The following is a 27,985-nucleotide window of genomic DNA, read 5'->3' as shown; positions in this document are numbered from 1 at the left end:
ACACCTTTTGGAATCAGTAGACGTTTGAATGATTATAAAGTTATAGCGTCCAAATATCTCTAAAATGACTTGAATTTCGAAAGCGGCTCATTGAGCCGCTCAGCGCCACCTGGCGGGGCGGATTTTAATAACAGGAAATAGTAATAAGCACGTTTACGTTTGACGCACAGGAGGCGGAGTTATTGCAACGAAAAAATGGCGGCTGTGTTGCAGCAGATATTGGAGCGGTCGGAGATATCAAAACTCCCAAAAACTGTCTTGACTAAATTAGAGAAGTATATTTCTGAACAGCAATGTGAAGTTGATTGTCTGAAGGCACAACAGGAGCAATATCGTGTGGATAATGGTAAGGTTTGCGGTTTTAATAGATAAACTGTAAACTGTTTATAGCCACGAACGAGGCCTGGGTTTCATTATCGGTTTTAAACTTTAGTTTTCCCCTTGGGCATATGATTCTGCAAACTGTATGTAGTGAACATATGTAATAATTATTTAATAAATTTTCAGTTTAACAGAAAACGTTTTGTTTATTTCTGTATTATAATTATCATAGGCTTGTTTGTATGGATTTTTAGGCGTTATATTATGTTTTTACTCTCTCTCTCTCTCTCATATAGAACAACAGTATTTTGACATCGAGAAGAAGTTTGCAGAGAGTCAGGCTCAGTTTGTGTCCCAGACTCAAGAGCATCAGACACTGAAAGAAAAGTACTGCAAACTGGGTAAGGTTGTGGGAGTCAAACACCTCTTATTTGATTAAAAATAACAAAGTTAATGTTGTATCTGTACTCGTCTTTTTATAGAGGATGAGCTGAAGTGCTTACGAGAGAAAAATAAGGAGCAAGTGTCTTCAAACACCAAACTAGAATCACATCAGGTAATGACAGATCATTTAACAGTTTGATAGAGGAGAACATCTGTGTCTTGTCTTGAATTTTGTCATATTGAAAAGGTAAAATTGTGCCGCCTTTATGCAGAATGAACTTTCCAAAGCCAAAGATGAGCTTGAAGCCGAAAAACGAGAGCTTGTTCGGACATTGGAAAGAAGATCCCATGAGATGGAACAACAAAGCGGTATTTAATAAGCATTCTTTTATGATCATTGAAAACTAATTTTTCATGGATTATTTGGAATTTCCAGGTTGTGCTTTGACCAGCTTGTTTACCTATACTGTTTGAACAAAAATACAGTAAAAAAGAAAAGTGGTCATTGTGCTGCCAAATATCTTCATAAAATTTTTATTTCAGGGTTTGCTGATGAAAAGGAAGTTTAATAAAACAGCATTTATTTGGAATTAATCTTTTGTATTGTTAGAAATGTATTTGCTGTCACTTTTGGTAAATTCAGTATGTTTTTCTGAACAAGTCCTCAGGTGAATTGTACAAAAAATGTACTGAACCCAAACTTTTTAATGGTAGTGTATAATATTCAAATTTTCTTATTTTATTTATTTATTTTTAGAGGACCTGAAGCGTCTTAATGATAGATTGGTGGAAGTCAGTTCAGAGAAGATGCAGCTTCAGCTAAAGCTGGATGAGTCAGAAGCCACCGAAGTCTCAATCAAGGTAAAATTGAGTGAAATCAAACTATTTTCATAGGAATGCATTGATCTGATACCTGTATCATTATCTGCACCAGTATTGACCTTTTAATTTAATTCAATATTGACCTTTTATCTTGATGCATTTGTCATCCACAGATTCTTTATTTATAACACACTTGCAGTTTTATATTAGGCCCCTAAACACTGTTTTTTGATATGCTGTTCATTTTCCAGTATAAAGAGAAACGAATGGAGCAGGAGAAAGATCTACTCCAGAATCAGGTGACCTGGCTGAATACTGAGCTTAAGGCAAAGACTGAAGAGCTGCTGTCTCTTTCCCGGCAGAAAGGCAGTGAGATCCTGGAGCTCCAGTGCAACCTTAATAACAAGGAGGATGAAGTACTGCCTAAACCTTTTTCTATGTATTATATGTATTTTAAGTCATCATGAATAATGTCTGATCTGCTTTGAAATGTGTTATTTAAATTCTTAGTCCATGTGCTAATCTCTGTACCTTTGTAGATCACTCGTCTCCAAGATCAGGTCACCAGTCTGAAGGCATCCAATGAGAACCTTCAGAGGCAAGCAGAGGAGATGATCACCAAGATGAGAGAGGTTAGCCATTGTAATCCATCGCTGAAGTTATCAGCTGAATAGTGTTTCATAATGCTTTATAATCATGTGCCGTGCTTATAGGCAAAGGAACAGCAAGCCAGTTTGGAGGAGAAGTTCAGTAATGAGCTCAATGCCAACATCAAACTCTCAAATCTGTATAAGGTAAGCTTTAATTACTTTATGAATTGAAGTATATAATTAAAGGGAAGCATAAAATAGAATATTATAATAATCATTCAAGTATAATTTTTTGTTATCTCTAAGAATTTGTGTTAGTTCTAAATCCTTTTGATGATTCACAGGGAGCTGCAGCTGATGCAGAGGCCAAGAGTGAGGAGCTCGGTAGAGCTGTTGATGAGCTTCACAGGCTGCTTAAAGAGGCTGGAGAGGGTAAGCCACACTCCTGGTCAGACACATGCATGTTGACAGTCATGAGTACCATTTAAGAAAACTAACATGCTTTGTGTATTTACATATTTCTGTGATAACATCTTGTCTACTCTGAGCAGCACATAAAGCTCTAGAAGTGAAGATGGCAGAGCTGGAGAGTTGTAAGGATAAAGAAATCGCTCAACTGAAAGAGAAAATAAGCAGCCAGGAGAAAGAGCTGGATAATGCAAATGAGCTGCTGTCTGACACCAAACACAGAGGTTAGCATCACCTTATTTCCTTAGCCTCTAGCTTGTGAATTAGTACTTGTAAATTTTATGCTTTTTTGCCTTTCCAGGAGCTGCTTCAATTCTATCAGAGGAGCAGGTGACCACAATGTCTCCCACAGCAGCTGCAGTTGCAAAAATCATCAAGCCAGGCATGAAACTTACAGAGGTACTGACCTGCATTCTGATTTGTGATGCAAGTGCATTGTACATATTCACAGAAACTTTTTCAGTTTTATTATACCACCTTTTTTTGTGTAGATATATACAGCTTATGTTGAGACCCAAGAACAGCTACAACGAGAGAAATTAGAGAACAAGCGACTGCACAAGTACCTGGATGACATTGTGCAGGAGATGGAAGCAAAGACACCCATCCTGAAGAGACAGAGAGAGGAGTATGAGCGCATGCAGAAGTCTGTTTCCAGTCTCTCTGCTAAATTAGAGCAAGCTGTCACGGTGAGGAGCGAAGAGTCTTGCAGATATACAAAGCCTCATTGCATGTCCCACTTCCAGTGCATGCTGCCTAATGGCTATTTGCATAACAAATCTAGAAATTATTATTCTTGGGTTTTTCAGGAGGTCTACCGCTTTCAGAAAGAAGCAGATGAAAGCAATAAACGTGCATCTGTGTTGGAGAGAGATAACCAGAGGTTTGAAGTGCAGCTGGCTGACATGTCTCAACAGGTGAGACCAGATGGCACAACTGAGGCTTCAGTCTCTTACGGGAGAGAAAAATGAATCTGATATCCTGTTCCTTTAACATAACTATCTCAGGTGCGGGTTCTCCTTATTGAGCTAGAGGAAGCGCGTGGTAACCATGTGATGCGTGAGGAGGATGAGGTGTGTTCTACTGATGTGAGCAGCACATCAGAGGTGATTTCTCAACACCTGGTCACCTTCCGCAGTGTTGAAGAACTGCAGCAGCAGAACCAGCGACTCCTAGTGGCACTCAGAGACCTCAGTGAGGAAAAGGAAAAGGATGAGTTGGAGGGAGACACCATGAAGTGAGTGTGTGTGCATGTTTATGTGGTTTATGAGGACACAAATTTGTATAATGACATGGGTATGACAGAGGTATTACAATATGAAGGTGGTTTGAGGACACTGCCTATGTCTCCGTAATTCAAAAGGCTTAAAAAACATACTAAATGGTGTTTTTTGTTTTTTTTTATCTAAAAATGCACAAAGTCTCCTGTGAGGGCTAAGTTTAGGTGTAGGGTTGGTGTAGGGCAATAGCACACACAGTTTGTTCAGTATAAAAACCATTACGCCTATGGAGAGTCCCCATAAACCACAAAAACCAACGTGTGTGTGTGAGAGAGATTTAAGTGGATCTGTCAACCTAATGTCAGATTAAATATGGACTGAAAAAGCAGAATGCTCATTGTGTTTAGACGGAGTGAGGTGGAGAAATATCTCAAGGAGCTTCAGCGTGAGTTGGAGCAGCTAAAGGAAAAGAGAGCTCAGGATCTGCAGAAGGTTGATGCTGTGGCACGACAAAGGGATATGTTCCGCATGCTTCTGACCCAGGCCACTGGAGTTACCTTCCCACAGGGTAATTATATTTAGTCTGTTATTCTAGTCTGTATTGCCAGGTTTTATGAGACACCTTAATAGAAAATTTCATGATGATGATTGAACAGTTTTATAAACTTACTGTGGCAGGTGCTGGTAATGAGGAGCTTATGCTGACCTCCACCCCCCGTCGTTCTCCAGCCGTCACACCCACAGCAGGCACCCCTACAGGACTGGTTGCCACTACGATAGAATCCACTGAGTCAGTAGAGGCCAAGGCTGCACTGAAGCAGGTAGGCAGAGCAGGCTGTGCATTTGTAGCATTTTTTCCATCAGTGACATTGAGACTAAGAGCTTCATTAATAAAAAAAAGTTTATGTATGTTTAAGAATTCATTCATTTGCTTAATGCACTAAAAACAGTAAAATTGTAAATTATTACTTTTTTTTTTCCTGCAAATATTTTTATCTATTAGATGTATTTGAAAATATAATGTATTATTCCTGTGTGTTTGATCAGCTTCAGGAAGTCTTTGTGGTCTATAAGAAGGAAAAAACTGAGGCTGAAAAAGCCCTGACTGAGCAAAGTGAGAAACTCCAGGATCAAGTGACTGAACTCCGCTCTGAAAACACCAAGATCTCCACACAGCTGGAGTTCACCTCCAAACGGTATCCAGTCATACGGTTCCTTTGGTCCTCATGGTTTTCTCAAATATAGAATCCTTAATTAATTTTATGTGGTGTGTATGTCAGGTATGAGATGCTCCAGGATAACGTGGAGGGCTATCGTAAGGAGATTGCCTCTCTGAATGAGAAGAGTCAGAAACAGGCTGCAGCAATTCAACAGGGTGAAAAGACCATACACACCCTCACCCAGGACCTCCGAGCAGCAGCTGAGAAACTCTCCATTGCCGAGGTGTCTAATTGATCCATTCACTCAAGTGCAGGTGTCTCTGTTCAGTTCAAGAGTTCAGTCTAAATTGAATTAATCATCTATGTCTCTCTTTCAGTCTGAAGCAGAGAACCTGCGTAAAGAGAGAGACATGTTGAAGATGGTGGAGATCAGACTGATCCAGGAGAAAGAGTCCTTCCAGGCCCAACATCTTGGCCAAAACATGCTGCTGACCAACCTCAAATCAATACAGGTGACAAGTGCTTTTACAAAATAACAAACAATCTAAGCCTCCCAAAAGGATGTTTTGAGAACTTAGTGTGTCTGTAAATTAATTTTCCAGGCAACTCTAGAGCGATCTGAGACCGAGACCATACAGCGGCTGACTGTTCAGACTGAGAAGCAGGAGCGAGAGATTGCTCAGCTCCAGAAGAGACTCGAGAATGAGGTGGAACAGAAGCATCTGCTGGCACGCAATCAAGACGTAAGGGCCACATTCCTTTTGCAATCTCTCTCTTATTTCCCCTGTTTGGTACTTGTGCTCATTTATTTCTCTTTGACGTTCCTTTGCATTATAGATGCAGCTGATGGATGTTAAGAAGCAGCTGGAAACACAGACTTCCCAGTACCACAGAACAAGAGAGCAGCTTAGTGCTGCCCAACTTGAGCTTAACAGCCTAAAGCTGCATATGAGTAGCAGGGAGAGCCGACTGGTATCACCCACAGTACATACAGGTGAGACTGCTCATGATTAAGCCCTCATGGTATCATAGCACTTCTAATATTTTATTTTTGCTTGTTTTATCTAACATTCCTTAAGTTATTTGTTCATGTTTGGTTGCTCAACCTCATTAGCTATAAAGGCCAGAGCATTGTTGATGGAAAAGGCTATCTGTGAAGTTGTTGCTGTTTTTTCTCTCCAGGCCTGCAGGGCACTGAAAGTGACATGGAGGCTCTGCGTGCCCAGCTGAAGCAGGCTGAGAGCAAGGTAGAAGAGCTGGCTGAACGACTGAAGAACTCTACTGCAAGCATGGAACAGTACAAGTCCACGAGTCTTAGCTTAGAGGAGTCCCTGGATAAAGAGAAACAGGTTTGTGGCATGATGAAAATCACTATAATATGCTTTACTCTAACACCCATTACATGCCATAAAATAAAGACAACAATGAACGTTTAAGGAAGTAAATGGAGTTAATTTTGATATTTTCATTTATTTTGTAAAATAGTTTTTTTGTCTGTCTTTCCACATTTAGGTAACTGAGCAGGTGCGATCATCTGTGCAAACCCAAGTGGAGGCGGCTCAGGAACAGTATAAACAGCTGGAGCAGAAACTTCTGGAAGCAGACAAGGAGAAGCAGAGCTTGCTAGAAGAGAAAAGCAAAGCTGTTGCTGCTGTGGAGCAAGAGGTATTGAATTTCCTCTGATTACTATCTTTGGTCACTAGATCTTTGACCTTTCTGATTTAAAGAGCACACTCTACACTTTCTTTTCTTTTACGTTTTCCTAAAGTCCACAAATGTTATTCAAGATATCTTGCACTAAAATAGTTTGGGTTTTCAAAGTGGGTTCTTTGGGGGCCACAAAGGAGTTCTAGAGGATCTATGGAAAATTTTAGTCAAAAACAATGTAAAAAATAAATACAAAGATAAACTAAATGAATAAAATTATCAAAATTAAATTTAAGAAAAACAACAACAAATGCATCAAACGGAGTGTTATAGTGAGTAAAAACAATGTAAATAAAGAATTTTTATACTGTAAGTTATAGGTATAAATAAATAACATGCCTTTTAAATTGTAAGATGGAGGTCCATTGCATAAGGATGATCATATTTGGAGGTTCATGGCATACCATCACAGTAGTTTACAGTGTTGTTTACCTAGGTGGGAATGGGTGTTAATGTAACTCATTCTGTTTTCTCTGTCATATTGTGTTCATTTCTATAATCATGTTTTTTATCCATTCTAATAGAGCAGTATTGTGATTTATGCAGTATTGTGAATTTGACATTTCTTGATCCTTTATCCCAGCTGAACGAGCTGAAGAAATCTCTAAGTAGTCTGCAGGCGGAGCACCAGAGCACCCTGGAGAGAGCTGCTGTTGCTGCTGCACAGGAGCAGCAGGCCATCCTGGACAGTCAGGAGCAGGCTAAGATGGCAACTGAGGCGCAGGACAAGTATGAGAGGGAGATGTTGCTGCATGCAGCTGATGTGGAAGCACTGCAGGCTGTCAAAGCACAGGCTCTGCAGGCAGCTCATCTCAGACAGCAGCTGGAAGAGAAAGTTCAGAGCACCAGTGCACAGCTTCTAGAGGCTCGTGTCTCTTGGGAGGAGCAAGAGAAGATTCTCAAGGTAAAGAAATTGTGAAACAAATTGCTGTTTGGAAGTAGTAATAGCATTTTCAGTCTTTTTGTTTCTCTCTCCACATCAGGAGGAGCAGTCTAAGTTGGAGTCTCGCTGTGAGAATCTGCAGAGGCAGAACACAATCCTTCACGAGCAGATACAGACTCTGAGTGGACAAATGGCCTGTCAACTGCAGCGAGCCACCAGCGAGAGTCCACTCAACGTCTCTCTGACAGAGGAGGGCAAGTCTCAGGAGCAGCTCCTGGAGATCCTAAGGTCTTTTTTTTCCCCTTATGTTATCAATTTAAGTGATTTATAACTTTGCAAAGAAAATGTGTCAAGGAGAAAGTTTCCTTATTCACAGCAGTCTCTCATTTCTTCATGGTTTGCAGATTTGTGCGACGGGAGAAGGAGATCGCAGAGTCTCGGTTTGAGGTGATCCAGGGTGAGAGTCTGAGGCACAGGCTGAGAGAGGAACATCTAGAGAGAGAGCTGAAGGATGTGCAGGAGAGTCTGAATGCAGAGAGAGAGAAGATGCAGGTTGGTTTGGAGAACCCAGATGCATACTATTTTATTACTGATCAACTGTAGTAGTTACCAGCCCTGTACTTTCCATTTTCCTGTACCTGTTACTCAGCCTGTTTAATTTTTGTTTAAAGGTGACTGCAAAGACTCTGGCCCAGCATGATGAGCTGATGAAGAAGACAGAGACCATGAATGTGCTAATGGAGACCAATAAGCTGCTGAGGGAGGAGAAAAAGAAACTGGAACAGGAGCTGCAGGATACTCAAGCCAAGGCAAGCCACCAAAAAAATAGTCAACAATTATATTTGCTAGTTTAAATACAGCTTAAAAAAAAAGAAATAATACTTGATTGTGTATTGATAATTTTTATAAATTTTATTATAAGAAATTGATATAGGCCTACACTTAAATTTAATAAAAGGTAACATGTATATGCTTAAAGGGGAAAATAACATACTCCTAGTCATAATATCTGATTTGCTTCACAGGTGCGTAAACTGGAGTCAGACAACTTGCCTATGCAGGAGTCCAATGCAGAGCTGAGTGAGAAGAGTGGTATGCTACAGGCAGAGAAGAAGCTTCTGGAAGAAGATATCAAACGCTGGAAAGCTCGCACTCAGGTCAGAAGTTTGTGTGTATCTTGAGGTGTTGCCTTCAAAAACTATGTATTTGTCATTGGTGAAAATTACTGGGTCATCACTTTCTTATGGTGTTTAGCACCTGGTGAGCCAGCAGAAGGACACCGACCCAGAAGAGTACAAGCGACTGCACTCGGAGAGGGAAGCGCATCTTAAACGCATCCAGCAGCTTGTTGAGGAAACTAGTCGGCTCAAAGCTGAAGCTTCCAGGTTAAAGGAGTTCTCTACCTTCATTGGATGCACCAAAGTTTCACTGGCAAAAACCATCTTTTCATTCTTGTCTTGGCTACTTTATGCATATCCCTTTTTTCTTGCTCTCTGCAGGAACAGTGGCTCTTTGACTATAATGCAGTCTCAGGTGCAGAACCTAAAGGAGAACTTGGGGAAGGTGATTGTGGAGAGGGACAACCTGAAGAAAGACCAGGAGGCCAAAAATCTGGACATCCTGGAGAAACTAAAAACCATCACACAAGTTAAAAAGATTGGTCGACGTTACAAAACCCAGTACGAAGAGCTCAAGGTTGAATATGACAAGGTGTGTCAGGGTTTATGACTAAGAAAGTGGTTTGAAATTGCAAAGGTGTGTTTGGAGTAGACGTCTGATTTATTTGGGTTTTTGTGCAGTTGGTAACTGCAGCAGCATCTGCACCAGCTCAGGATCAAGAGGCACAGCAGGCATCAGCTCAAGAACTTCAGGCCCTCAAGGAGTCCCTCAACCAATCAGAGAACAGGACAAGAGAACTGGAAGGCCATCTGGAGAATCTCAATAGGGTAAGTTCACTGCCTAGTTTAAAGGGCACCTATTATGTCCCTCTTTACAAGATGTATTATAAATCTCAGTTGTCCTCAGAATGTGTTTGTGAAGTTTCAGCTCAAAATACCCCACAGGTCATTTATTATATCATTTTGAAAATGGCTATTTTTAGTGGAAGCAGAAACTTGATTTTGATTAACATGTATATTGTGTTGCAGCAAAATACACAGAACCTATACTGGCCACTGTTTGGGTCTACCCTGTTAATATGACCCAAACAATAAAATAAAAGCTGAAAATCAAAGTTCTGGACTGAACAACTTCTATAGCTCTAATAAGAAGACATTTCTTACTTGAATGCTGCTTAAATGCTCTGGAGTAAAGATCAACAGGGCAGATAGTGTGTGTGCGGCTCACTCAGGGCGGGGTCACTGCTAATACGGCTGTGTCAGTCAACTATCGTGGGTGGGGCTGGTAAAGTGTGATGTCACACTTTATGGATTCTGTGATCAGTAAGCTCTGAGACTGCTCATGATTTATAGAGATTAAAAAAAAAAAAAGAACGGGTGGATTTTTATCATTATAGGGTGGTTGTGTACACACACTGCCAACACACATTTAAACGAAAACAACATGTAAAAGTGAATTTTACATAATAGGTCCCCTTTAAGTTTTTATATGACCCCTTTTTAAGGTCAGACTAAAATGATTGGGTACCTTTTAGAAAAATGATTCTCATGGTGTGAGTTTTCTTTTGTCCTTTGCAGACTGTAGGTGAGCGGGAAACGGAGGCACGCAATGCACAGGAACAGGCCTCTCGTCTACAAATGGAGCTGACACGTCTCAGGCAGGAGCTTCAGGAGAAATCTTCTCAGGAGGAGCGACTCAAACAGCAGCTGACTGAAAAGGAGGAGAGGACCAAGAAGGCAATAGTAATGGCCAAGCAGAAGATCAGCCAGCTTACTGGTAAGAATTGACCCCGTTTTAAAATTAATAGTTTTTCTCTACTAGTTGCTTTGACACTGAGGTTTTTGGTCCATGTTTGCTCTTTCCTTTTGATATTTGACACTTTGCCCTACTTCCAGGTGTAAAAGGCCAGCTCCAGAAAGAAAATGAGGAGCTGAAGCAACAAAAAGAGGAATTGGAAGTGCGAGTGAGTGCATTAAAGTCTCAGTATGAGGGGCGTCTGAGCAGACAGGAAAGGGAGTTGCGAGACCTCCGCGAGCAGCAGGAGAGACATGGAGAACAGAGAGATGAGCCTCCGGAGCAGGGCTCCAGCAAGGTAACACCACATAGACATGCATTGTAAACCTATAGCTGAACAAGTTGAAGTGTTTATCTAGATTTTATTCTCTTTTTAGACCCAGGAACCGCAAAGGACAACAGAACAGCGACAGATCTCTCTGAAGTCCACACCAGTGACAGAAAGAGGAAGGTACAGTATTTTTAGAGGGGGCACTTCACATTCACCTACACCGTTAACTTGTAATCATTGTCTGGCAAATTTAAAAATAGCCTCTCTTCAAGTCAAGCCTCTTTACATTGTTGCTTTTATAGTGCAAGCACCTCAGAACCTCCAACGGCTAACATAAAGCCCACGCCACTGGCAGCAACGCCCAGCAAGCCTCCAGCCATTCCAGGAAACAAATCCACCCCAAGGGCCAGCATTAAACCCATGATCACGCCTGCCCCAGTGCCCACCCCTACACCCACTGCCACAGTCATGCCCACCACGCAGGTGGAGAGTCAAGAGCGTAAGTGTTGGCTTAGGATTTTGACCAGGGTTATTATCATTAACTAAAACTAAAACTATCATTAACTACTAAAACTTAAACCATAAAAACATTTTTGAATTAAACATTTGCTGAAATGAAATATTTGTGATGAAAAAAATTATAAATATAGTGCTAATTTCAGTATTTGTTAATATTCTGAATTTGTTTTTTTTAGTTTTTTCAGTTTGTTTTAATTTTATTTTTTTGCCATTTTATGTGCTTGGCATTAATAGTTTTTATTTATGCAGTTTTATATATTAATCATTATTCATAATAGATCATTATTTATATTTTAGTTGTTTTTTGTTGTTGTTTGTTACAGTTGTAACTTCAGTAATTTTAGTTACTTAAATGTTTCGGTTAATTACAAAGAAAAAAATATTCTAAATCTGTTTTCATTTAATATTTAATTTTGGATTCATTTCATTTAATAAAAAGGATAATTTAATAGTTTTACTTAACAATAACACTGTGCAAACAAATTAATTTTTTCTTTCCCCTTTGACCTTGCAGCTATGCAGTCGTCTGAGGGCCCGCTTGAGCACGTGACTGTGTATGGCAGTGCCAGCGGTTCAGTGCGGTCTACGAGCCCTAATGTTCAGAGCACCCTGGCTCAATCTCTGCTGAACGTTCAACAGCAGAACCAGGCCACTGCGTTCATTCAGCCCACCCAGCAACAAACCCAACCCCCTGCTGATTTATCCAATCAGGAACCTCCAGCTGCTGTAATGCTCCCAAACTCACAGTTAGACAGGCCTCTTTCTACATCCACAGGGATATGGAGTGCCACCGCTAGCACAAGCAGTGCCAGTGCAGGTAATATCGTTTATACCCAGCCAGATTAGCTGAACAGGTTTACGGCACCTCACTCTAAAGATGATCTCTTATGTGTCCTCCTCCTATAGTGTCTGCATCTCCTAGTAGTGCCTTGAGCAAACGCCCCCGTGAAGAGGAACAAGAGAGCATGTCTGCTGACACGCAGTCCCAGGATGAGCCCAATGACACTCCCATTTGCAAGAGGGTTCGCATTCATAGAGTAGGTCTGGAGGTAAGTCAAGATTGCATCTTTTTTTTTCTTGCTTTAAAGAATAATTAAATCAGTGCGCAACATAAAACAAAATTATACATTGCAGGAAGAGATGTTGGCTGAAGACAGTACTGAGGCTGAGAGCGTTGTACCGGGTGAGAGCCAAGAGGCCCCTGACGCTGGACAGGTAATGGCAAGAGGATGTGGATAGGAACTTTCTGTTTGTATTCTGACAGCAGAAGTGTGAAACCAATAGAAATGGGTGTTTTCTATTCATACCTGTATGAAGGAGTTGGAGAGCTACGCTACTTTGGAGGAGATGGATGAGGAACCAGGACCGTCTCAGTCTGTCCCTGTAGACCGACTTCTGACCCATCGAAGCCCAGAGGAGCCTGATCATCATGTCATAGTCATTGTTAGTGACACAGATAGTGAGGGAGACCATGAAGAGGAATCTGAGGAGGAGGAGGAGGAAGAGGAGCAGGTATGTAGTTGCATCACAGCTGAAATTCAGTGATGTTTAATACTATCATATTATAAACTGTTTTTTACCACTTTAGGATTACGAGGAGGAGGATGAGGAAGAGGAGGAGGAAGATGATGACGAAGAGGAGGATGGCGGTATTGGGGAAGAGGGAGAAGAAAGCAATGAAGGGAGCGGCAGCAGAGATGGCAATGAGGCCTACGAGGGGGACGACACAGAGGTACACACTAGATATGTGCACCATTAAGAATTACACTGAGAATGTAAATTCCTGAATTTAAATTGAGGTAGAAAACCTAATGCAGATATATTTTTTGAATTTTAAGAAGTAAAATTAAAAGAAACTGCTGTAGGTATATTTTTAATACATTTGTTTTTGTCTGAATTACCCATAAAGCATAACATTTTAGATATTATTGATCAATAATAAAAATGGCATCTATTGAAATTAGTTCTTGATTATTTACAGTAAAAAAAGTTTAGGGTTGGCAAGATTTTTTTATTACCTTTATTTAACCAGGAAGAAACTCATTGAGATTAAACATCTCTTTTTCAAGAGTGTCCTGTCCAAGATAGGCAGAGTACAAACGTACATACAGACACAAAATACACAAAAATAATAATAACATAAAACAACTGAAAAAGCAAATCCTTTAAAGTCAACCACAATCCATAACACATCAGGCAAAACATCTACAGCTAGATGTGGCTGCCTCCAAGTCAGCCAACATCCTCTTAAAAGGGACCAATGAGACCAGCTTATTAAGATTCATGGATTTCTGTAACTTGTTCCATGTAGAGGGAGAAGCATACTTAAACGCCTTTTTTCCCAATTCAGTTCTAACCTTAGGAACAGACAGAAGGAAAAGATCCTGTGAACGAAGATTGTAAGACCAGATATTATTTACATTGATGTAGGTCAGAAGGTAAGATGGAAGTAGACCTAAAATAACCTTGTATATGAAGATATACCAGTGTTGAAGTCTCCGCGTTGATAGAGAAGGCCATCCAACACATTCATACAGTTCACAATGGTGAATGAGGACTTTAAAACCAGTGATGAACCTCAGAGCTCCATGGTATACAGTGTCCAATAAATATAAACTTTGAGACGAAGCGTGCATATGGGGTGGTGATGGCGCAGTGGATAAGACACATGCCTTTGGTGTGAGAGACCCGGGTTCGAATCCACTGTGTGACACCAATGTGTCCCTGAGCAAGACACTTAACCCCTAGTTGCTCCAGAGGCGTGCGACCTCTGACATGTATAGCAATTGTAAGTCGCTTTGGATAAAAGCGTCAGCTAAATGAATAAATGTAAATGCATATATAAAACATCACCATAGTCAAGTATAGACATAAAAGTGGCAGCAACCAGCCTCTTTCTAGATTAGAAAAGCGTCTGCCAAATGACTAAATGAATGAAAGGCAGGATTTGATTCTGAAATAAAACCCTAGTTTAAGTTTTAATCTTTTTGCTAGCTGCTGAATATGAAAGGTCAAAGAAAGTATTAAAATACCAGGATATCTGTATTTCGAAACCCATTCAATACTCGTACCCTGTAGAGTGAGGATTGAAGACAGATTTGATTTGGACTTCAAATTTGAAAAAAGTATGACTTTTGTTTTTTTAGCATTTAGAACAAGTTTTAAATCATAAAGATTCTGTTGAAGCGTGTTAAAATCAAGTTGTAATTGGGAGAGGGCCTGGTCTGCGGTGGGTGCTGAACAGTACAGTGTCATCTGCATAAAAATGAAATTTTCCTTTATTTATGTAAAGAGCAAAGGCCCCAAGACTGACCCCTGGGGCACACCTTTTTTTATTTTGAGATAGCGAGAGGTGTTGCCATCCGCCTGCACACATTGAGTTCTGTCTGTAAGATAATTATCAAACCAGCTGACAGTTTGTTCAGAGAGTCCAACCACAGTCTGTGCTTAAGCACTGTGTGGTCCACTGTATCAAATGCCTTAGAAAGGTCAATAAAAAGGGCTGCACAAAGCTGCTTGTTATCTATAGATTCAATAAAGTCATTTAAAAGCTACCGAAAAGCATTATCAAAAGCTATGCCTTTTTCAAAAACCCGATTGGAAGTTAGATAAAACATTTTTTATTGTTAAAAAAAATCCTTTAATTGATCTCTAACTAGGGACTCTAAAACCTTGACCAGAACAGATAATTTAGAGATCGGTCTGTAATTATTTAAGATAGAAGGGTCACCACCTTTTAACAGGGGAACCACAAAGGCTGATTTCCAAATGGAAGAAATAACATTTGTGTTCAAGCACAGATTTAAAATATTAAAGGCACGGCAATAAAATTTGCTGCTAACTTTAAAAAGTGGGGATCCAGTTTATCAGGGCCTGCAGATTTTGTCGTGCCAAATTGCTTGAGGGCTTTATTTACATCTGAAACTGTAATAGGACTGAAACTAAAAGACTGACTAGAAGAATCCAAACCAACAGTCTACACAGTGTAGAGGAACACTCATGTTGAGTGACTCAGATAAAAATCCTGAGGCTATGAAATGTTCATTGAAACAGTAAAGTATTTTGGTTTTATCAGTAATTTTTTGAGAATCTATCACAATGCTTGAAGGAAGCTCCTAGCCCTTACTGTTTTCTGATAATGATTTAATAGTTTTCCAAGATTTTGATGGATTATTATTCAGGTTATGAGTGGTTTGAGAAAGAAAATGATTAGCTTTGGCTTTTCTAATTTTTAGAGTACAAGCATTATGTAGTTGCCTGAAAACCAGCCAGTCAGAGTTCTGATTTGATTTTCTGGCTTTTACCCATGTCACGTTGCGCTCATGAAGGATATTGGCTAAATCAGGAGAAAACCAAGCATTGTTTCGGCCTTTAACTCTGTGCTTCTTTAATCGAGCATACTTATTAATTATATTGGTAAACCCCTCATAAAAGAGGTTCCAGGCACTATCAACATCTGCACTAATATACATTTTTCCCCAGTCGTAATTAGATAAATCATGGAGGAATTCTTGTTCTGAGAAGTGGTTCATGTTACGTTTGACTATAATGCGTGGTTTAATTTTAGGTATTTTAGTATTTCTAACTGTTGTTACGACACAGTGGTCACTGATGTCGTTTGCAAATATAGAAGCGGTTGAGTACTTATGAGGAGCGTTAGTTAAAATCACATCTATTAGCGATGATTTTTACCGGGTTTTTAAAGTTTGGCCGTGTGGGACTGTCAACAATCTGAAAAAGATTTAATGAATCACAATAAGCTCTGAAACATCAGATACTGGTTGTAACCAGTTCCAATTTAGGTCTCCAAAGGCTACTAATTCCTTAGTTAAAATCAGACAGGAGTTGCATTAAGGAGGGCAAAGCACCGCTAACAGCTGAAGGTGTCCTATAACAACCAACGACCGTTATAGTGAATTAGAGACTTTGAGCTCCAAGGCTAAAAATTCAAACTGTTTAACTAATGATATTGATCGTAATACATTAACTTGATACTGGTTTTTGATGTAGATTGCTACACCCCCACCTCTATTAGGGCGGTAAGTCCTAAAAACATTATAACCACTTATATTAATTTCTTTATCTGAAACCAATTTACTTAACCATGTTTCAGACAAGACAATTACATCAGTATCTGTAGAGTGAGCCCAAATACGCAACATGTCCATTTTAGGAACAAGACTGTGTACATTCAAATGAAAGAAACCAAGACCAGACCTGCTGGGGTGTTAAAACCTATAGAGGTGTCTGGGCCTGGGTTTGGCTGCACATTTCCTGACATCAACAGTAATAAAGCAATTCAATATTTTAGCTTAGGTGATTTCTTGTACGATTCATTGCTTCTCCGACCAAAATTGGAGTCTTGGAGCACACAAGAGATAGTGGTAAAGTTGTCACATAACGTCATGATACTAGACAGACAGACCAAGTCAACAGTATCAGAAGGGAAAAATAGGGGCAGAGGAAATGATGCGACATTAAGTGTACAGCCAAATGCGCACGTGCCTTTAACTGATTCAAACTGGTATTGGGAGCACTGGACTGGAGTAGCCATTCCAGTAGTTGGTGCCCCCAGGAATAAATAAGGACAAATAAAAAATAAAACGGAGAAAGGCAAGGAGCAACCACTTCTTTCTCTCCATGCCCATCGCAAAAAAAAAAAAAAAAAACAGGCCTAGGTATGATAACAGTCCAGGTCAGCGACGGAAAAATCCAGTACGGGTTATCCGCGGCGACCGATGATATTGCGTGTCTTCACTCGTAAACAGGAATCCCGGCAAGTGAAGCAATGCTGCGGGTAAAAAAGTTAAAATCAAGGCCAGCCGCCTCTAAAACATCAGGCTACAGCTTAAAAACCAGCAGTAAAAACGAAAAAAAAAGTACTTTCCTTCACCATGAAGAGATCAGACCCATCAAACTCGGTGACACATCTGCACTCGAGATCCAGCAGGCTCCAGGCACCGGCCAGTCTCCTCAGATGCTTGAAGTCTGAACTTGCACTGTCTTACCAATTCATTGAATAAAAAGTTTCTATAATTACTGCAATATTGTGAGATGTAGTAAAATTGAAAAGATCTTGAATTTTAACATGTAATTTATTCCTGTCATGGCAAAGTTGCATTTTCAACAGCCATTACTCCAGTCTTCGGTGTCATATTATCTTTCAGAAATCTTTTTAATATGCTGATTTGGTGCTCAGGAAATATTTCTTATACATGTTCTTATCAGTTTAATTTTTGTGGAAATGTTACACTGATTCTTTGAACAAAAGAAATAAAAGTTCAAACGAACAGAAATATTTTGTACCTTTTATAAATGTCTTTTCTGTCACTTTGATCAAGAATTGAATAAAAGTACTAATTATTCTTAAATACTTTTGAACAGATAGATAATCAGTCTAAAATTAGGTTCTCTGCATGTTCTCTCCCGGTTTTTGTTGCAAAGCTTGTGCTGGATTAATGAAATTTCCTTCATGTGAATAGATGTGAATGAAGTGTTGTTCAGTAAGTTCTCTTTCCCATCATTCCAATTAAACATCTTTTGAGATGCGGCCATTGAATTGAAAGTGAGTCAGTTCTTCAATTCAGTTTGCCCAACCCTAGTAGACATGAGTGGTTTTTGTGCAGCATAAACACATACATTTGGACTGAACATCAGAGATGTTTACGTAAGCACAAGTTTCCAATGTGAGCTGTCTCATGCCATTTTAATGATCAAACCGCAACTTGCCATTATGCAATGTATTTATGAATAGCTGTTGCAACAGCCTTTACACACGATTTATGATAAGTCATTAAAATCCATTCTGCTTCAAGTAGCTTCAGACAAACATTCCCGGTTTATGTATGAATCAAAATGTAATGCCCATGAAATTAAATAGAAATGTTCTTCCTGCTAATTCCCGCTCTACCTCTCTTCCACACCATCCTTTCCAAGGGCCCTGATCCCACAGATCCAGGCACCGAGACAGAGGAAAGTCTTGGAGCGACAGACTCCACCCAACGCATGGCAGATTCTCAAGGCTGTAAGTGAGCGTGACCTAACCATCTGTCTGAAAGGACGTATGGTGACTGTGGCGGTACCGCCCATCATGTTGATCTTTCCGTGTATTTACAATGAATAGAATTGAGGCTTTCAAGCTTCATGAAGTCAGTTGTTGGTGTTTTAAAATACTTTCCCCTTTCCTTTCATCTTTGTGACATCTCAGTTGAAACTAGCACATTGGATGTTTTTGAAGCACCTGTCACCAGTTCTGCCCCTCGACCTCACCCCCAATCACCCAGGAGACCTCAGCATCCTCTTCCACATCGTCTAAACATCTTGGCCCCACCTGCTCAGGAGTTGGGACCCCCTGCTCAAGTCCAGGTGTGTGCAAAGGTCTCAGTATACTGAGTGGAACACCCTGAGGAGCTTTTTCTTAGTTTGCTGTTGTTTGGCATTGCTTGGAATGTGTGTTTAAAAAAATAACTTGCATGTGTCTGCAGCGGCTCCCGGTTCGACGGCCGTCAATGGGACGAGGCCTCCAGCTTTCTTCTGGAGTGGCCAGTAGTGCAGTGAGTCGCTGTTTGGTTGTGTGGTGTGTTTGCGTCTGAGCTTGAATGCTTGTCAATCAGTGTCAGTCTTTATTTTTATTTTTTTTTTTATTGGTTTTCCAACAGCATCATTTCTATGAGGATGATGACAGGATGGTTCCTAGTACCCCTACACTTCTTCCTCCTCGATCAGACGGATTTGCTGAAGCAATCCAGTATGTGTTTTTGCCTTTACACATTGCTGTGGTTGTAATTTTTTTTATTTAGCCAAATAACTGATTTATTCTTTGTTGTATGAAGTTCTCCACAGGTGGCAGGTGTGTCACGATTTCGATTCGGTCCTTCAGATGATCTCCCGCAAACCAGCTCCTCTTACTCAGATCTTGGCCAGCTGCCATCACAAGGTAGCACATTACCTTACTTTCTTTTTCAGACTAATGACTGTTCATTAACTGCTCTTTCTGTCAGATGTTGGTTGGTTCACTTTTTAATGCTGTCTTCTGTGTGTTCTGCAGGTTTAGGCATGTATGAGAGTTCTGTTTACCTTGGAGCTCATGAGGAGGAGTCAGGTGGCCGCAGTGTGCCCACAACCCCACTACAGATTGCAGCTCCTGGTACGAACAAAACCATGCATCCTAATAGTCAAAGATAATCTTGGAAGAGTGCAGGATAATGCAGTGGCCACTTGTGCAATTTAATTTACTGAGAATTCAAATGCCCCTCCAAAACGGCAGAGAGAGACACATAGAGAGATGACTAGCTATTTCAAAATAGTTTTAGTATCCCATTTTATACCTAATTCTCCTCTACCATTTTACAATCAGTTAAATCTTTTTTTTTTAATCCATTCAGTGACAATTTTATCAGAAACCGTGGCATCTGAAGCAATTGAGCATGCTTCTCAGTCTGTGCCCATGGTGAGCACCTCCACACCCGGCCTTAGTACAGGCCCCAGTGGAGTGGAAGAGAGAGATGACATGTTCATGGACGCAGGAGACAGGTAAACATGAGCCCTTAAATATACCCACACGAGACACTGGCATCACAATTTACTTCCATTGTTGTACAAGAAGTTTTCTATTTTATTGAGAGATTATGGACTCCATAATGGAGCAGAAGGTGCAGTATGTGTGTATATTAAGATAACTGTGTCTGATAAATATTTCTGCAGTGCTGAGGCTTCACTTGAGGCTGTGTCTCAGACTGAGGTGGAGGAACCAGCCCAGCCTTCAGATGAGGCCAGTCTGCCTTCCACAAGCCAGGAACCTTCATCTAGTTCTGCAGGTAAAAATAAACACTAAAATTACACTAACCTCCAATATCTCTTATCGGTTTCACAAACTCTGTGTCTTTTCTCTCTCTCTCAGACACAAGCAGTTCTCAGCCTCCTAAAGTCAGAACGGGATCTGTGAGACAGTGGACAAGTGGTCGTGGTTCTAGGAGCTTTGTAAGGAGGGGTAAGAATATGTACAATTTTCTCCAACTGTGGCAAATATCTTTATTTTTTTATACACTTAGTTTTTAGTCATCATCAAGTGGATTTGACAGCTTTCTTGACTTTCTTGCTGTAGATGGCGTCACGGGTGTGAGGGGACGGTTTGCCAGGTGAAGCAGCTCTGAAGCAACTCATTCTCTCTAGAAGAACACAGCCATACCTTTGCTCTACTTTAAGGCTATGTATTATAAGTTTTTGGTTGTTAGTTTAATGCTCTGAGCAGTCCATCGATGTTATTTGGATGATTTTACATCAGTACAATAAAATTGTTTTGAAGGAAATCTTTCTTTGTCCAAAAGATCTTTTGTCTCCAAAGATGCAGCTTTACCATGAAATGTTGTTTTCCACTGAACCTAAGACAAGTGCATCACTAGAAATATAGATTTACAATATATGGCATGAGGGAAAGACATGAATGACTCAGTTTTTCTGGGTTTCTGGGCATTTAAAGAAGCTGGTTACGGAGTTTTCCTTTGGACCAGTAGCAGGTTTTAGGATAACTGGTTTTTCTCTTTCCATTTTCATGCTGTAATACTTGTCTGTGAAAGAAAGGAACAGAAATGCAACATTTACATTTTTATGCATTTAGCAGACGCTTTTATCCAAAGCGACTTACATTGCATTCAAGTTAAAGTTTTTACATTTTATCAGCTCTTGATATAATTAGATAAACATTGAGAGCAGTGTTTTTGTTAAAGATATTATTGGTAAATAAAACAAATATCAGATTAAATATTTAAGAAAATTAGAAATGTTGCATTGGCAACTGACTGAAAAATTACATTTTTCCAATTACATTGGAAATACATAAAATAAAAGCTAATTCAAAATATTAATAAATACTATAATAGTATATAAATAATACTAAAATACTGGTTGAGCGATTAGCCATGCTTTCAATTGTCAATCCATGACAAATTTAGCTACATTCAGACATCTACAAAGCTCCACCTTGGTTAAGAACTCAGCTGTAACCTGAAACAGTGCTGGGACTGAGTCCAGTAGCAGCTTTAATGAATGACAAAATACTCACTTTGAGAGAATACGTAATACTTGTATCCCTCTTTCACCCTTGAGGGTACAGACACGGCTGAGGTCACCATGGTCGGAAATCCTCTCCAGGTCGTTGAGATTCTGATCACTTCCCCCAGAGCTGCACCTGTGAAAAGAAGAAATCCTAAAATGAACCAAAATGCTCAGAGGTCTGTTTCAGTTAAACTGTTTAAGGTCATTTATCTGGTCTGTTAGGCCTCACCTGGAACAAAATGTTTTGTTTGAGGCCTTGGTGAAACATCTGTTCTAGGAAGTACTATATGTGGTATTTCCACGTTTCTGCATGTTTGCATAAATGCTTGGCTACACACAACCTTCCCCTCTCCCTATATCTAATTATTAATTATATCTAATTCCCTAGTATTTTGTCATTTAAATGTGATTCATCTCTTAAACCTAATGCTGTATTGTTTGAAATGGACTTATTTTCTATTAAAACTTGTGATTCTTTACCAGCTTGTCGTCTGGCTCTCGTCCTCCGTGTAAAGACAGAAATTCTTGGCTTTTTCCCACAGCTTGGAGTAACCTGGTATGTGTACTTTTGTGCCATTCCACCTGCAGAAATAAATTTTAAAGTCAGAGACTGGAAAGTCTTGGAGCGACAGACCCTGACACCCACCTAATAAAAATGGGCACCCATAGCCTGCTTACAGAATGTACATGTACATTTTACTTTCAGTTCTCACCTCTTTTGAAGAAGATTACAGACTCTTTTCTGCTTCTGTACTCCGGTATAGATAAAGCAGCTGTGATATGGCCAATCTGTCCGAAGCCCTGGCTGATGGGTTTGGGAAAGCCAGGATCCATCATACCGTTCTCAAACCTCCAGTAGTTCCTTCCCTGTGAAATAAGCACAAACTGGATATATCAGATGTTGTCGAGCAGCACTTCTGCTATAATTTTCTGTGATTGCCAATCTGTAGTGAATTGAAGTGTTTTGTCCTAATGACTATGTATCGACCTTGAAGAAGTAGGTTTTGCCCTGGCAGTTGCAGCGGGTGTAAACCGTGTCGATGGGAGATGGGATTCCCCACACCTTTGTAATTAACTGAGGAGGATCAGGATTTCTCTGTTTGTCCAGTGTCCAAAAATAATGTCCTGTAAATAAGAAAGGGAAAGTGGCATTTTATTCACAAATAACATTTGGTTTCACAGTGCCCTTCATTACCCTACATAATCTTTCCATTTTAATTTTGTATTAATGAAATGTGTTTTTTTTCCCCTTGTACACTGTTCTAATGTTTAAGAGCTGAAAATGGAGAAGAAAATGCTTTGAACCAAAATAAATGAAGTGTTGCTATAAAGCGAGCGTGCATCTGGTACTGACCTCTGAACACCACAATGGTACCATTTCTGAGAGTAGTCAAAGCACTAACTGGACGCCCACTGCAGAGGTTAGTGTCATAATCATCTGCAAAAGAAAAAAAGCGTTTTAATTATTTAAAAAAAACAAAGTAATAAAATTATTTAAGAATCGAAGCATAACTAGAATTTGAAATATTCATGCTAGCATTAGAGTGTCGGCACAGTGTTCAGATGTGAAGCATGAAGGCTCTTAGTGGAAACAAAATAACAATAAATATTGAGCATGAACAATAAATATACAATAATTATAAAGCATGAAAGCTCTTACCAGCTTGATAATCTTTAATACTATGTGGTTTGCCATTATTGTCTGAGCTAGGGTTTTTTTCCGCTGGTTTGATTGGAACAATGCCACTAAGATCCTTGAGAGGTTCCTTTGGTTCGGATTTGTCATTGTTGTCTATGCTAGGTTTAATGGGTTTTTTTGTTGGTTTCACTGGAGCAGGAGCGGATGGCGTCTTCTTTGGGACAGGGGTAGCTCTAGGATCCTTGAGAGATGACAATTCCTTTGGGTCTTCACTCTGTGCCTTGGTAGTAATTTCAGTGACGGAATGTTCTGTTGGTACTGCACTTGAAGAAACTTCTGTTGGTGCTGTGCTTGGATGACCTTCTGTTTGTGCTGCGCTTGATGGATCTTCTGTTGGTGCTGTGCTTGGAGGACCCCCTGTTTGTGCTGCACTTGTCGGACCCTCTGTTGGTTCTGAGCTTAATGGAACTTCTGTTGGTTCTGCGCTTGATGGACCTTCTGTTGGTGCTGTGCTTGGAGGACCCTCTGTTTGTACTGCACTTGACGGACCCTCTGTTGGTTCTGAGCTTAATGGAACTTCTGTTGGTTCTGTGCTCAATGGACCTTCTGTTGGTGCTGTGCTTGGAGGACCCTCTGTTTGTGCTGCACTTGACGGACCCTCTGTTGGTTCTGTGCTTGGAGGACCCTCTGTTTGTGCTGCACTTGACGGACCCTCTGTTGGTTCTGCGCTTAATGGAACTTCTGTTGGTGCTGTGCTCGGAGGAACTTCTGTTGGTTCTGTGCTTGATTGACCTTCTGTTGGTGCTGTGCTTGGAGGACCCTCTGTTTGTGCTGCACTTGACGGACCCTCTGTTGGTTCTGAGCTTAATGGAACTTCTGTTGGTTCTGCGCTTGGAGGACCCTCTGTTTGTGCTGCACTTGACAGACCCTCTGTTGGTTTTGTGCTTAATGGAACTTCTGTTGGTGCTGTGCTCGGAGGAACTTCTGTTGGTTCTGTGCTAGTAGGACCCTCTGTTGGTGCTGCGCTTGATGGACCTTCTGTTTGCGCTGTACTAGTAGGACCCTCTGTTGGTTCTGCGCTTGATGGACCTTCTGTTTGCGCTGTACTAGTAGGACCCTCTGTTGGTGCTGCGCTTGATGGACCTTCTGTTTGCGCTGTACTAGTAGGACCCTCTGTTGGTTCTGCGCTTGATGGACCTTCTGTTGGGTTCTCATCACCAGGGAGCATGCTGCTTGCATCTGTAGAGGACAAAACTACTAAATGCACAAGAAAAATTGTCTACGCTGGGACAAATTTATATTTAAAATATTTAACAAAATAAAAGTTAAATGTTTAATTTTGTAATCATCAACATATCTTTGTGAACAAATGTTGCTTTTTGTGGTGTTTTGCATACTTGAAAAATAAAGCTTATAATTATTATTGCTCACCAAGGCCCTCAGAAGGTGTGGACTCACTTTCTTCCTCAGGGATTGTTAACTCTTCTGCCTCGGCATAAGAAAACAAAGTGATTTCAACTGGGTACAATGGTTTTGCCTGTGGTCACAAAACCGTATTGGCTAAAACTGAGGTGTGTCTTGCCAAATTGCCAAAAGTATAAAAAATGTTGTCTGTTGTGTAGTCATCTGCTTTCTCTATTGTCATAATCAAATGTCAAAGTAACCTAGATTATGATTCCCATTTCAACAAGAGCCCTACAGGAAAAAAGATAAAGAGAGTCAAAGAGAAAGACTCACCTCCAATCCCTTCATCATTGGTCATCTCCTCATTAGAGGTTTCTACCAAAAAAAAAAAAAAAAGATGTCACAGCTATACTTGAAGAGTAATGTTACTACAAAATCAAGTCACATGAAGCAAAAGATCAGTACACTTTGATTTGGTTATTTGTGACAAAGCTACAGCAATGATACCTGTAGACTTTTTATTCTTTATGTTTAGGCATAAGTTAGCAGTCCTCTGAGCTGCGGTGGCAGTTTTTTGTGATTTTAAGGCAGTATCTGTGACAGTCACAGAGATATAAGCGTAAAGTCAGGGCAAAATTAGATGCATGCAAATGAAAGGATACATAATTCCACATTTCTGTTGTTAATTATTTGAATGAATGTTTGGGGTCGGTATGAGTTTCTTTTTTTAAAGAAACTAAGACTTTTATTCTGCAAAGAAGCATTAAATTGATCAAAAGTGACAGTAACGACTTCTACATTGTTATAAAAGATTGCTATTGTAAAACAAAAATGCTAATATTAAACAGCAAAACCCTTTTCAACATTCTCATCTGAGGAATCATGTGACAGAAGACTGGAGGAATGATGCTGTTATTGAAAAAATTTATTGTAATAATAAATCATAATATTAAATACAATATTACTGTCCTTACTGTATTTTGATCAAATAAATGAAGCCCTGGTGAGCATAAGAGACTTCTTTCAAAAACAAAAATCTTATTGTGCAAAATCAAAATTTTACTGACCCCAAAGTGTTTTTGCAATCAGTGTATGTTAGTCACATCAAAAGATACAATTAGTATCAGTTATTGCAAATCTATTTACAACCACACATGCATTTGCAGCATTATCAATGATAATTTATTTAGGTATTATTTGATTCAAATATGCTGTAGTTCCTTTATCTACTACACACAAAAACTCTTTGTAGTTTACATTATTACCTTCCACCAAGCACATGTTCTCATAATCAGGGCAGCACTGATTGAATGAGACACAGTCAATATCACAGTGACATGGATTGCTTCTATGAAAAGGCTCCCCACAGCGTCCTTTGCATGAGTCCTCTGTGATCAGAAATAATAGCAGTGTAGTCTCACCAAAATGATTCTACAGACTCTTACAAAGAATATAGACTACACCAGTGCTTACGACATTCACATCAAATGCAACACCAATTTGAAAAGAAAGCCACAGATGACAGTTCATATGAAACCTTACTTGTAGTACACAACTGTGCAAAGTCTGTACAGCACTCATTTAAGCTCAGACACTCGTAGTCACACTGGCACAAACTTCCTCTGTAATAGCCTTCTCCACAACGACCCCTACAGCTACCTGGACAGAGAACAGTGTTTACTTTACAGAGAACAGACTTTGACTGAGAATTCAGTATGTTGAGAAACACATCTGGACACAGGCAAAAACAACAAGAGGAGGGTTAATTATTTATAGTCAACAAATCAGTGCATGAGAAAAACAGTTATATTTACAGAATTAGATAGATAGATAGATAGATAGATAGATAGATAGATAGATAGATAGATAGATAGATAGATAGATAGATAGATAGATGGATAGATGGATAGATGGATAGACAGACAAATTTTGGAATAATTACGTTTTTGTTTTTATTAAAAAAAAAATATTTCAGACATTTGACTGGCAGTGTATATTAAGCAATATTCTGCTGACTTACTTGGATCTGAAGAGCCTGTGGAGGCACATGCAAACAGCAGCAGTAAGGACAGATATGTGGCCATCTCGGTTGTTCACTGTTGGAATCACCTAAGAGAGCCTCTGTTTTTTCACCTGCAGTAATCTTCACATTTATATAGAGGCAGAATGCGTTGGTGTTCCCCTGTCGGTCCAATTATACAGTCAGTGCTGAATTAGTAATCGTCTCGTTCGCAAGGGTGCGGTGATTCACATGAGCAAACAGACTTGCACATTCCCCCTCACTGTGAGCATGTCGAGAACATTTACAAAGTTCGCTGGGTGACATCACAGACTATTTCAAGTAAAATGTTCCAACTTCCAGGAGGACAAATAAACGTTAGACATAAAAATACATCGTTATCAACATTTTTAGGAAATGTTTTTCTGTCAATAAGATTTTCTTGGTGCATTTTTCGTCTCTATCCAAATAATCTCAAATACTGCAAAGCTTTCGAGAAAGCTGCTGCGATATACATGCGATATATAATGCATAGTTAATGCATAAATACAGTGATAATGGTAACAGCCTAGGCTATTTATGTTTTGTCAATGTACAGGTGCATCTCAATAAATTAGAATGTCGTGAAAAAGTTCATTTTCTTCTTGTAAGTTATTTCAAAAAGTGAAACTTTCATATATATTAGATTCATTGCATGTAAAGTAAAACATTTCAAAAGTTTTTTTATTTTTTTATTTTTATTTTGATGATCATGAAAGTCAAAAATCAGTATCTCAAAATATTAGAATATTTACATTTGAGTTTCAATTAATGACCATCCCTACAGTATAAATTCCAGGTATCTCTTGTTCTTTGAAACCACAATAATGGTGAAGATTGCTGACTTGGCAATGATCCAGAAGACGAACATTGACGCCCTCCACAAAGAGGGTAAGTCACAGAGGGTCATTACTGAAAGGTGTGGCTGTTTACAGAGTGCTGTATCAAAGCATATTAAATGCAAAGTTGACTGGAAGGAAGAATTTGGGTAGGAAAAGGTGCACAAGCAACAGGAATGACTGCAAGCTTGAGAATACTGTCAAGCAAAGCTGATTCAAACACTTGTGAGAGCTTTACAAGGAGTGGACTGAAGCTGGAGAAGCCACTTCTGAACCAGAGACAACGTCAGAAGCGTCTTACCTGGGCTGTGGACAAAAAGAACTGGACTGTTGCTCAGTTGTCCAAAGTCCTCTTTTCAGATGAAAGTAAATTTTGCATTTCATTTGGAAATCAAGGTCCCAGAGTCTGGAGGAAGAGTGGAGAGGCACAGAATCCATGTTGCTTGAAGTCCAGTGTGAAGTTTCCACAGTCAGTGATGATCTGCCATGTCATCTGCTGGTGTTGGTCCACTGTGTTTTCTGAAGTCCACAGTCAACGCAGCCATCTACCAGGAGATTTTAGAGCACTTCATGCTTCCTTCTGCTTCCAAGCTTTATGGAGATGCTGATTTCATTTTCCAGCAGGACTTGACACCTGCCCACAGTGCCAAAGGTCCCAAAAGCTGGTTCAATGACCATGGTGTTACTGTGCTTGACTGGCCAGCAAACTCGCCTGACCTGAACCCCATAGAGAATCTATGGGGTATTGTCAAGA

General features: G+C 39.9%; 2 protein-coding genes across 4 annotated transcripts; one reads left to right on the top strand and one right to left on the bottom strand.

Moving 5' to 3' along the window:
• The first annotated feature begins 177 nt into the window (after positions 1-177).
• tprb (translocated promoter region b, nuclear basket protein) lies at positions 178-20,563 on the top strand. Of its 2 annotated transcripts, XM_079375676.1 has the most exons (50): positions 178-346; positions 618-722; positions 804-877; positions 978-1,074; positions 1,463-1,566; positions 1,779-1,943; positions 2,067-2,159; positions 2,241-2,321; positions 2,462-2,549; positions 2,669-2,809; positions 2,887-2,984; positions 3,077-3,274; positions 3,395-3,502; positions 3,593-3,822; positions 4,213-4,373; positions 4,484-4,626; positions 4,853-5,001; positions 5,086-5,248; positions 5,343-5,477; positions 5,568-5,708; positions 5,803-5,959; positions 6,148-6,314; positions 6,478-6,630; positions 7,256-7,576; positions 7,656-7,843; positions 7,960-8,107; positions 8,227-8,364; positions 8,581-8,712; positions 8,810-8,940; positions 9,055-9,265; positions 9,355-9,501; positions 10,252-10,450; positions 10,570-10,766; positions 10,846-10,919; positions 11,042-11,238; positions 11,773-12,075; positions 12,165-12,307; positions 12,393-12,473; positions 12,576-12,770; positions 12,847-12,990; positions 18,195-18,282; positions 18,466-18,623; positions 18,743-18,811; positions 18,917-19,005; positions 19,091-19,194; positions 19,306-19,404; positions 19,643-19,790; positions 19,962-20,074; positions 20,158-20,247; positions 20,362-20,563. In XM_079375676.1, the coding sequence occupies exons 1-50, from the start codon at positions 196-198 to the stop codon at positions 20,397-20,399; spliced, it is 7,047 nt and encodes a 2,348-aa protein (XP_079231802.1). In that variant the 5' UTR covers positions 178-195; the 3' UTR covers positions 20,400-20,563. The 2 variants fall into 2 exon arrangements, with proteins under 2 accessions (XP_079231802.1, XP_079231803.1); XM_079375677.1 differs by lacking the exons at positions 18,195-18,282; positions 18,466-18,623; positions 18,743-18,811; ... (5 more) ...; positions 20,158-20,247; positions 20,362-20,563 and adding an exon at positions 13,609-13,686.
• On the bottom strand, positions 20,270-27,671 carry prg4b (proteoglycan 4b). 2 transcript variants are annotated; one of them, XM_079375683.1, is made up of 13 exons: positions 27,533-27,671; positions 26,375-26,536; positions 25,897-26,013; positions 25,620-25,742; positions 24,688-24,729; positions 24,382-24,435; positions 22,972-24,189; positions 22,666-22,749; positions 22,300-22,436; positions 22,025-22,178; positions 21,792-21,893; positions 21,319-21,444; positions 20,270-20,824 (listed from the first exon to the last, which is right to left on the bottom strand). In XM_079375683.1, exons 2-13 carry the CDS (start codon positions 26,436-26,438, stop codon positions 20,706-20,708), a joined length of 2,340 nt encoding a protein of 779 aa, XP_079231809.1. In that variant the 5' UTR covers positions 26,439-26,536; positions 27,533-27,671; the 3' UTR covers positions 20,270-20,705. The 2 variants fall into 2 exon arrangements, with proteins under 2 accessions (XP_079231809.1, XP_079231808.1); XM_079375682.1 differs by lacking the exon at positions 27,533-27,671 and having other exon boundaries at positions 26,375-26,675.
• Between the last annotated feature and the right edge of the window lie 314 nt (positions 27,672-27,985).

This window comes from Barbus barbus (assembly GCF_936440315.1).
Source record: "Barbus barbus genome assembly, chromosome: 24".
In the NCBI taxonomy this organism is placed as follows: Eukaryota; Metazoa; Chordata; class Actinopteri; order Cypriniformes; family Cyprinidae; genus Barbus; species Barbus barbus.
This window is presented reverse-complemented; position numbering and strand designations above follow the sequence as displayed.